The sequence below is a fragment of the Neophocaena asiaeorientalis genome, unplaced genomic scaffold (assembly GCF_003031525.2).
Source record: "Neophocaena asiaeorientalis asiaeorientalis breed wild unplaced genomic scaffold, Neophocaena_asiaeorientalis_V1.1 scaffold233, whole genome shotgun sequence".
NCBI classification, from domain to species: domain Eukaryota; kingdom Metazoa; phylum Chordata; class Mammalia; order Artiodactyla; family Phocoenidae; genus Neophocaena; species Neophocaena asiaeorientalis.
In genome coordinates, this window is record NW_020171811.1 from 479,092 (window position 1) to 490,280 (window position 11,189).

General features: G+C 43.5%; 1 protein-coding gene across 4 annotated transcripts in view; it reads left to right on the forward strand.

Moving 5' to 3' along the window:
- CDKL1 (cyclin dependent kinase like 1) overlaps positions 1 to 11,189 on the forward strand; it is a 58,588-nt gene that overhangs the window by 38,447 nt on the left and 8,952 nt on the right. For all 4 annotated transcript variants that reach the window (XM_024767172.1, XM_024767393.1, XM_024767309.1 and 1 more), the window contains 4 exons: positions 4,708 to 4,780; positions 7,185 to 7,275; positions 7,868 to 8,068; positions 10,923 to 11,005. In XM_024767172.1, coding sequence (XP_024622940.1) covers positions 4,708 to 4,780; positions 7,185 to 7,275; positions 7,868 to 8,068; positions 10,923 to 11,005 — 448 coding nt within the window. The remainder of the gene's footprint in view (positions 1 to 4,707; positions 4,781 to 7,184; positions 7,276 to 7,867; positions 8,069 to 10,922; positions 11,006 to 11,189) is intronic.

Below are 11,189 nucleotides of genomic sequence, written 5' to 3' on the forward strand. Positions count from 1 at the left end.
AGTGGAAGCACGGAGTCTTAACCACTGGACCGCCAGGGAAACCCCTCATGTGCGTTTCTAAATATGTTGCAGTATAATTTTTAGATCTATTATTAACTATAAGATATTATATCTAGTTACATTACCATCTAACTGTTCCTCCATTGTTGAATATTGAGGCCATTTTCAGTGTCTTGTCTGATAAATGATTCTACTCTCAAAATATTCCTACAAAAAGAAGATTTTTCTTCTTTTGCACTTTTTCTTTAGAAGTTCTCAAAATGGGATTATCGGCTCATAGGGTTTGTCAAACTGAACCAATTCACCTTATCACCAATGATGTGGATTTATATATATTTTTTCCTTATAGTCCTGCTACTTTGGTTTCTATTATTAAAATATTTGATGAATGAATTCCTTCAAACATACAAGGTAGAAATAATAGCAATCCTACACAAACTCTTTCAGAAAATATAGAAGGATATTGTGAGACCACTATAACCTGATACCAAAACTAGATGAGGACATTTCAAGGAAAGAAAATGACAGGTGAATATCCCTTGTGAACTTAGGTGTAAAAAACCTTAGCAAATTAAATCTAGCAATGTAATGTAATAAAAATAGCGATGTTCTGCTGTTTCTTTTTTTTTTTTTTTTGCTATTTCTTGATGTATTAATTTTTAGACATTTTTAGACATTATCTACAGACTATTCTGACAGATGAGGATTTAGCTCTCTTACACCATTATTTCCTCTGCTTCCCCTTCTCCCCCCAAATAGTTACATTAAAATTTTATTAATTCAGCATTCACTGTTCCCATTATTATGCCTATGTAAATATTACTTATAGCTGCGCATTTTACCATACTAGGGTTTCTTTTTGTATTTTTTCTAAATTATGTTTGCCTTGCTTTTTAAATTTGCTTAGTATTCTATTGCTAACTTTTTCCACTCTTTTTAATAGTCTCTCAGCATACTTTTCCACAGGATAATCACATCAGGTAATCCATTAGTTCACTTTTTTGCCCCCTTGGTGATATCCTGCCTTTAGACCCCCATTCTCCATCTGTTTGGCTTGCTGTTCTCCAAGCCCGCTGACCAGCTGTCCTCCTGGGACTTCCCTTTGCTGTCATCCTTTGAATCCCCTCTTGGAATTTCTCTATAGTTTGATTCACCACTTCTTGGATCTCCGGTCTTCCTCTTTCTGGGTTTGCTTACTTAGTGTGGCCAAGGATCTCTGTCTCCAATTGGCTAAAATGATGGTACAGTCACACAGAAATCTAGACCACAGATATTTCTAATGATACCCCCTTACTCCTTGGAGCCAAACACTTGGGAAGCTTTTATGTTCCTGGGGGTGAAACAAAGTCCCCAAAGCAGGCAGGAGGAGTGCCGTGAGGTCACACTGGTGGAGGACCCAGGAGTGCACTTCTCCTGCACCTCTTCCCACGAGTGGAAGATGGATTCCACTTCACCCTCCCTGGAGGGAGTACCTCTGTCAAGTTGGACCACAGCTCAGTGGGCTCCAGAGGGACAGCTGTAGCTCTCACCTGCTGTCACCATGTCTTGTCTTGTACTTTTATTTTCCCAAAGATACTATAAGCTGCCTGAGGGTGAGATGATGTCTTATTATATTTAGATTGAGCTTCAGTGTCGTTCTAGTTAGGTTTTAGGAGAGAGTGAAATAGATGGGTATGTTTAATCCACCATCTTAACCCAGAAGTCCTTTGAAGCACTTTTATCAGTTGGCTTCAGTGACACTGTGTTCTCTTGAGTGTCATCTTAGTTCACTTGGTGTTCAACCCTAGTCTCTTGCTGGGTCCCCCTCCTCCTTCTGATCTCTACATGTTGCAGGGCCTCAGGGCTTGACCTTCTCTTCTTTTTTCTGGATTCATTCCTTAGGTGGCTTCATCCACTCTTAGGCCTGTAAATCCCATCATTATGCTTATGCTTCCCAAATTTATCCCTCTGGACCTTCCTTCTGAATTCAGAACTCCTTTCCCAGAGTCTTCCCTTGCATGGCTGAGAAGCATCTCATCCATCCACCCTCCCTACCCCTCCCCGGCTTCTCCCCAAGCATTCTCCACAGTAAAGGGCCCCACCATAAACCAGCAACTTAGGCTAATTACTTGGTGTCATTCCTTGATTTCTCTCTGAATCTCACATCCAATCTCTCAGAAAATCCTGAAGACTCTATTTTTAAAATATAGTCCAAATCAGGCTGCTTCTCATCACCTTAACCACTCCGTCAGATGTTGTCCCAAGCAGAAAAGCTTTCTGGAGCATGTGTATAAGATAGCACCCTCTTCAGCACAGCGCCCTCTGTACATATGTGAGTATCCAGTCCCAGTGAGGCGCCACAGAATAGATTCTATTTTTCTTCCTTTCTTTATCTGTAACTCCCTCCACCAACAGTGAAGAACCTGGCTCCTATCATCCTCAGCTAAAAGGGGTCTTAGAGATAGAATCTGAGGCCCTGGCATTCCAGAGCAGAAACAGAGTAATCAAGAAGGGAAGTGAGGGACTTCCCTGGTGGTCCAGTGAGTGGGACTCCGTGCTCCCGATACAGTAGGTCCGGGTTTGATCCCTGGTCGGGGAACTAGATCCCTCATGCGTGCGCAACTAAGAGTCTGCATGCTGCAACTGAAAGATCATGCATGCCCAGCGAGGATCCCGTTTGCTGAAGCTGAGACCAGCTCAGCCTAAATAAATAATAAAATATATATGAAAAAAAAAAGTGGAGTGAGTAGCTGAGCCAAGACGACACTAGGTAGCTTGAACAGAATTTTTACGTTTGAAAACTGTGTAACAAGGTGCTTAGTGTTAGAGGAGTGCTAATGATACGCTATTATAATTTACTTTTAAATGCTCTTTTTGCGTAATTTCTTTTTTTTTTTTTTTTCCGCGCCACGCGGGCCTCTCACTGCTGTGGCCCCTCCCGCCGCGGAGTACAGGCTCCGGATGTGCAGGCTCAGCGGCCATGGCTCACGGGTCCAGCCGCTCCGCAGCATGTGGGATCCTCCCAGACCGGGGCGCGAACCCGTGTCCCCCGCATCAGCAGGCGGACTCTCAACCACTGCGCCAGCAGGGAAGCCCCGTAATTTCTTTTGGGAAATGTTCTTAGAGACTAAAATTGCCTGGTACTGAATAACCTTATATTAATACTTAATTCATTACATAATCAACATATATTCTATTTTTTTCTGGGTAAAAAATTGAGGCTGGGGGAAAGCACGTCCCCTGAAATGTCCTCTTCTTAGTTGTATCTTTCTAGGCCTTCTTTCTAGACAGGTGAGATTTTCTGGCATCTGTACCTTTATGTCGCTAGAATAAGGAAGGGAATTTGGAGAAAAGCTACTTCAGCCCAGGAATGTCCCAGCTCTTCTTCATGGAAGTGGCCTCTTCATTTCCTCCACATTGTCCCACTGTTCCAGCTTCCCCTTATCTGCTTGAAAGGATTTCCTGAACATCTGGCCTGTGACAACAGTGGCCTCATAGCCCCTCCCGGAGGCTGGAAGTGACTTTTTTGGGTCACCTTGACACAAGTACTCCAGAGCTTCCTCCCTGGTGTACATATTAGTTCTGGCTGAGGATCACAACATTGTTTAATGTTTGATTTGTAAAAACAGTTAAGTCTAACTGGTGGGCAGGGGTCTTTGAAAATAAATGTACTCTGTCTGTAGTTCGTTTTGCTCATTGCCTAATATTTTTTTTTAAAAATGCTCTCAGAGCAGGTACCGTTTTCTGATTCACACAAAGGACCTACTGGGGCCACTGTTTGCCCTGGTTATGTAAGCTTAGAGTCAGGGAGGAAGTGCTGGGAGCAGTGGCGTGAGGTTTAGACGCTGTAATAGAGGACAGGGCAGGGAGATGTGAACAGGATGCAGCCAGCTACCAGAGAGGAACGGTGTGAGGAAAGGACCAAGATGCCTGTGTGGGCGTCTACTTATTATGACCTTCTGTTGCCTGGTGTGCAATGTAAACCTCTTCCTTACCATCAGTAAAATCTTCATTACCTTAAAAAAAAGTGCTGGGGCTTCCCTGGTGGCACAGTGGTTGGGAGTCCGCCTGCCAATGCAGGGGTCACAGGTTCAATCCCTGGTCCGGGAAGATCCCACATGCCGTGAAGCCTAGAGGGGAGTCCGCGTGCAGCAACGAAGACCCAATGCAAGCATAAATAAATACAAATTTAAAAATTAAAAAAAAAGTGCTGCCTAGGGGATCTGAAGAAACCATGTGCCCACCTGTGGAAGATGAGTTAGGCTTCAAGGCCATCAGTTGGGACAACTTGAAAAAATAAACAGCATCTTTCATGCTTGATATTTACTAATAACTTGCCATCAACAAAAAGCTCCTTTTTTGTTACCTGCCTGGTAACTTGAGACAGAGCTCAAGTTACCAGGCAGGTTCCCAGTGGTGCCACAGATGTTCGAGGTGGGTGGTCTTAAGTACCCGTTGAAATCCCTGTGGGTCTTCCTGGTCCCTCCCTATAGATGTAGATGTTACATTGTTGTTACCTTGCTGTCCCTGGAATTCAGCAGTGTTCTGATCATGTGTTCTCTACACTTTGGACCCCTGGAATGCCTGTCGCATGAGTTAGATGACTGTATGTGTGACTTAGGATTTTCCACTACTTAAGCCTGTCTTGGTTTGCTTTTTTCTTTTTTTGAGCTGAATTCCATGGCAACACTAAAGAATGTGTCTGTGTTGCTTTTTTTTTTTTAATAGGGTACCAGAACATCTTGTGAAGAGCATAACTTGGCAGACATTGCAAGCCATAAATTTTTGCCATAAACACAATGTAAGTCTCATGATCTCCCTCTAAAAACCAGAAGGCTGCCCTTAAGCTGAGGTGGAGCCTTTGTACGAAGTTTATATCATACTTTTCTGGATAGAATTTTTTACCCAAATCTTTGTAAGCCTGGTTGGGGTAAGTAGACGCTAAAAATGCCAACCTAGCTAGTCCTTCTTGTTCAGGTTTTAAAGATGCATTTTTATGATTTTAAGAAAGTAGTTATTTTTACGTTGCTTAGGAACTGCTCAGATTTAAGGTAGAATCCCATTCAGTTGGAGTCCGTGTTGGTCTGGAACCCTCAAAATACTCTGAAATTGGGGAGGGGAACTCAACAAGCTCATGCTTGTTGAGTGCAGTACGTGGAGTCTCAAGTGCCATACACACGTACTAGTGTCTGCATTGGTGAGATAGAGGTGCCAAGTCTGCAACAAAGCAGCCAGTGGAAACCTCTAGCACTCCCAGCCACAGCGAGGCTGGCGGGAAGCACAGTGGACCGCTGCCCAGGTGGTGTGACTTCACAGATGCTGGGAACCCTGCTGTTCCTTCCAATACAACATGGCCCAGTCCCTGTGCACAGAAGCCAGACTCCAACATCAGAGCTTCATTTTGGCCACAAGGGCAATTTACCGCAATATGTCATCCTGACAACAGCCAGGGTCCAATTTCACTGGTGGGGCTGAATCCCCTTCCTCACGCTGTTCTAAATGGGTTTTTTTTTTCCCCTGAAGCTGCCTTCCCAGAGAAGCAAATATGAGAGTAGGCGGCACTTCTCCCGGCTGTTCCTCCACCTAGCTCACGGCTACAGTCCTTGTCCAAATGCATGCATAGCAGGGAGCATGGACACCTTATAGGTACTGCGAGTGAGGGCTAGCAGTTTCCTGAGAGCAGGTTTTAGGATGGGGGAGCAAGAGAGACTGCAGAAAGGCCCTGGTGGGGAAAAGCAGAGACACTAAGAACAAATATAACGCATACCACAGTTCCCTGGAGAGCCCCTGAAGCTGTTTGGCCACATGTGCATGGGGGGAGGGTTGTAGAAACTTGTAAAGAATTCCCAGAGCAGAATAGGAGCACATTCTTGCTTACAAGCACTTCTGACCATCTGTCGTCATGATATTCAGGGCTGTACCCATTTATAGTAATATTTGAAGCCAGTGGTAAAAAAAAAAGTGGAGATCTCAGGGCCATTATTTGCTGAGAATCAGATAGATTGTAATAAAATAATTCAGTTATTTCCCCCCAGTTTTTCCAGAATAATAAATGCCCATGGGGAAACACACGGAGGTCTCACCCCGAAGATCCTTTGGAGTGAGAACTAGGCCAGGCCCAAGAGGAAACTCTGTCATCTCTCCAGATTCTAGAGAGTCAAGAACATCCCAGGGTATCAGCCGCAAGCCAGAGAGGGTCTCTCAGATTGCAGAAGTCTCCAACATTCTCCTCCAGAGAGGAAAACACTTGGAAGAAGGGAAGGTTATTAGGAACCTGAACAGTACTATGACCCCACGGTTGTTTTTATGTAATTTTAATTAGGTTGTTGATTTGTTCCTTGCCAAAAAATTGTTATTTAATAAGAAAATCATGTGAAGATTCTTAAACATTCTTCCAGCATCACCCTGTTAAGCAATGTCAGCTGTAGTCTGGAAACCACAGGTGATTTGTGTCTAAACTCTGGCATGGGGACTACATCCCGTGGGGTGGAGGCGCAGAAAGAAGGCTGGATGTGTGTGGGATGGAGCTGACATCTAGCGACTCCCCAGAGGGTGAGCACTGCCTGCTCTTATTTATCTGGTGGGGACGAATGTCAGAGCTGGAAGGGAGGTCTCTTGGCAAGCTGCTGCTTCCCGCCCTTCTCTTTCCCAGCTTATCTCAGTAGGCTCAGGGCTTGTCCTGTTTACCAGGCAGAATGTGTTCTGTTCTCAGTTAAACAACTGGATTGTGAATTCTGCTTAGGCACCAACTTGCAGCTCCTGCAGCCATGCTGCAGGCCTCACCCAGAGCCTTTTAACATTCTCCCTGTCACCTAAGGTAGCCGGATGAAATACAGGACACCCAGTTAAATGTGAATTTCAGGTAAACAGTCATAACCCTTTAGTATAAATATGTCCCAAACGTTGCGTGGGGCATACTTATACTAAAAACTTATTTGTTTTTTATCTGGCTACCCTACTTTCATTTTTCCTTTCACACTTGTTGGTCTTTAGGGGCCCTTCAGGAATTTGGGCTGACTCAGGCTGTGATGGGTATGGTACTAGGTATATGGTACTAGGCTGCTGTTCTGTAGTCTGTTTTCCAAAAGTCCAGTGAGAGGTTCAAACGATTTCTCAAATATTTGCTAAATATTCATATGTTTTATTTAGTCCATGTATTGTAGTTGCTCCTTTCTAATCTGCTTTGGTTTGGTGTTTGTGATTAGTGCATACACAGAGACGTAAAGCCAGAAAACATCCTCGTCACAAAACATTCTGTGATTAAGCTTTGCGACTTTGGATTCGCTCGGCTTTTGAGTGAGTATTGAAGTTTTCTTTAGTTAAGTGTCAAAGCTGGAAAGATTTTTAACATGATAAAGAATCTAAATGCTATAGAAAGCTGGTTCCTGTATATTTAGGGCATAAGCTTGCTATAAATTACACGTCTGCAATTAATTGAAAACATGTCGATATACACTGGTTTAAAATGTATGCTATCTGTCAATTTTACCACAGTAAAGTGCTTATTCAAAAGTATGTTACCCTCCTGGTTTCTACCATGTTTTGCTAAAATAGTACATTTTAGAACTACTGTTTTAGAAGAGTGGTTTTCAACCTCGGCTGTAGATTAGAATCATCTGGGAAACTATAAACTCTAACTATAAAAACTATACTGATACCCCTCCAGGGATTCTGGTTTAATTGGACTGGGGGGGGGGGTTACCCAAACATCAGTAATTTTTAAAATAGTGTATTCCAAGTGATTTTAATGTGCACCCAGTATTGTGAACCACTGATTTAGGAAAGCCACAGATGGAACACAAGCTTGATTTCTCAGGTCTTCCCCCTCCTGGTTTTGATTCCTCGCTTGCACTGCTCTCTCTCTTTTCCATGTCCCATCACTGGCCAGCTGGACCGAGTGACTACTACACAGACTATGTGGCCACCAGGTGGTACCGCTCCCCAGAGCTGTTGGTGGGGGACATGCAGTACGGCCCCCCAGTAGACGTTTGGGCAATTGGCTGTGTCTTTGCTGAGCTGCTGTCAGGAGTGCCTCTGTGGCCCGGGAAATCAGATGTGGATCAGCTCTATCTGATTAGGAAAACCTTGGGTAAGTGGTGTTTCTGTCCCGCCTTTTGGAAACTGGATAGTTTTACCCGTGTCAGTGCTGGGCAGAGCCAAGTTCCTAGTCTCATCTAATGCCCTTTACAGTCACAAAGAGGGAAAGTCTCAATGAAATGGCTCCATTAAAGGTGTCTGGGTTTGTTTTAAGAGAAAGAATCAACAATTTTGAGTATGTTCTAATTGTCCAAAAAGACACAAGATTCTCTCTTCAGCATAGTTTGGATCAAGTTAAACTCTGAATAATGATGATAGCAACAATAAAAACATACATTTCTATAAGGGCCTAGCAGTCTACAGAATGCTGTTGTGCTTCGCTTCACTTATTATGTTGTGGTAATTCATTCTCTGGATGTCCTCGACTCCCGCCTGTCAGGCTAGTTCGGATTATTCAGATGCTATTTAGAAGATGCTCAACCTTCTAAGTGTCGGGAAGAAAGCCTGGTTCTTCTTATGTCACCCTTCTTGTTTTATTTTTCCCACCCCCAAAGTCCTTTCCTTTGTTTCTACTCTTGGGGAATAGGGGGGAGGAGAAGAGGGGGAAGGAAGGGACAGACGAACAGATCTGTGAGCAGTCATTGATCCCTTCAGAAGTCAGGGAGTTGAGCTATGACTCCCAGTTTGAAGCAAACTTTTTTTCCTTGAAACTTATGTAGCATCTGCTGTTGCCATGTCTTGTCTTGTACTTGTGTCTTGTGCTTGCATCATTCCAAAGGTGCTGTAAGCTGCCTGAGGCTGAGATCCTGTCTTTTATTTCTATTTATCCTCCACCAACATCTGCACACAGTAGGCAGTAAATGTTTGCTGGTAGCTTTTGTTGAGTGACTTGTAAGTCACCTTGGAGCCCTGCCAGGGCACTGTGTTTTCCCAGTGATTTTAGGGCACTATGTCCATGTCCTACCCCCCAGCTCTCTGGTGGAAGAAGGTTATTAAGGTACAGACAATGTGCTCATGAGGAAGCTCACTGAGACCTGGGACAAGGCATTAGAGAGCATATTTTGTCTGCTCATCCAAAATGGGCAAGGACAGCAGTTTTTGGATTTGAGTGAAAGGTAAAGTTCCGAGACAAACTGGTAAATTTAGCCAACTTGATACCCTGAGGTTGGAACTCCAGCCCAGTCCAATAGCAGCGTTTCCGGGGCCCTGGCTGGCAGGCTTTCACTGTTCATTCTGCTCTGGGAAGTGGGCCTGGGTGTGCCAGGGGTGCCCTTCTGAGCATCTCCATCTGTTCTCTGAACAAAATTCCTCTTCAGATGTCATATCCCTGGAATTTTACATGAGGGCGATTTTAGCTTATTTGGCTGAAATGTGGGCAGGTGAGCCTCACATAATCCCCCAGAATATAGAAATGCTCCTTTTGTTTTATTACTTCACATCTTTAGTGCTTCTAGACAGTACATAAAGTGGGATTTCCAAGTGATTGCTATTTGGTAAAACAAGTAAAGGTGGTTCCAATTTGGAAACATATTCCTTCTAGCTAGATCTTTCATGCTTTGTTTCCTCCCTCCCTCCTTCCCTTTCTCTGCTCCTTTCCTAACCCTAACCCTTCCTTTCTCAGATATTTATTGAGTGCTTGCTACGTGTCAGGCACTGTTCTAAGCGCTAGGCCAATACACTTTTATCTCGACCCATCAGTATTCAGTGAATACGATTTTGATTTGTGGTTGTTGCACTTCTGCTATTGTTTTAAATTTAATTTAATTAATTTAATTTTTATGCAGCAGGTTCTTATTACTTATCTGTTTTATACATATTGGTGTATACATGTCAATCCCAATCTCCCAGTTCATCCCACCACCACCACCACCCCCCGCCGCTTCCTCCCCCTGGTGTCCATACGTTTCTTACACCCGTGTCTCTATTTCTGCTCTGCAAATGGTTCATCTGTACCATTTTTCTAGATTCCACAAATATGCATTAATATACGATATTTGTTTTTCTCTTTCTTTCACTCTGTATTACAGTCTCTAGGTCCATCCATATCTATACAAATGACCCAATTTCCTTCCTTTTTATGGCTGAATAATATTCCATTGTATACATGGACCACATCTTCTTTATCCGTTCGCCTGTTGATGGGCGTTTAGGTTGCTTCCATGACCTGGCTATCGTAAACAGTGCTGCAGTGCACATTGGGGTGCATGTGTCTTTTTGAATTATGGTTTTCTCTGGGTATACGCCCAGTAGTGGGATTGCTGCCTCGTATGGTAGTTCTAGTTTTAGTTTTTTAAGGAGCCTCCATACTGTTCTCCATAGCGGCTGTATCAATTTACATTCCCACCAACAGTGCAGGAGGGGTCCCTTTTCTCCACACCCTCTCCAGCGTACATTTGCTATTTTAAAAAAGCCATTATTTGTTAGTGTGTGTATGTGTGTGTGCATGCTTCTGAGTTCTTTGGTCTGGACTCCTCAAACATTTTGTGAGCCTTTGAGGGGCAAGAACGTTGCAGCCTTTAGTTTCCGTTCATGCCTCCTCTGTGCCTAACACAGTACTCCACCCACTGTGGGTCTCGGCACAGTTTGTTGAAAGTTCCCTCAGTGCCTCTCCCTCTGAGTGGAGAAGCAAATTGCAGCCTTTGTAGGTATAGGCACTGACCAACACAGCACCAGTGGAAGGAAACCATAGAGCAGTGCTTGCTAAGTGATCTAATTTTCTTTGAGAGGATGAAAAAGACTTTATTTTCTATTTATTTCTTTTTTGTGGGTTTTTTTGGGTTTGTTTTTTTTAATTTTTATTGATGTATAGTTGATTTATAATATGTTAATTTCAGGGAGCTATACTCAGTATTTTGTAATATATACAACCTATCTAATTTTACCTTTCTCTTTCTTCTTGTCCAAAGGAGACCTCATTCCTAGGCACCATCAAGTATTTAGCACAAATCAGTACTTCAGTGGGGTAAAAATTCCAGACCCTGAATATATGGTGAGTGACCCACTTTGGAAAGAGCTCTCTGCATGTCAGAGCTAAGGTTACCAGGGTGTTTAAGGGGGATCATTCTCACTCGATGAATATACATGAGGAGTTGCAGGCTAACTAGGTTTTGGTAGTTATGCACCAGCCTGAGCCCCATGGTCCACTTGGCAATGGAAGATCAGTCTAAGAGTAA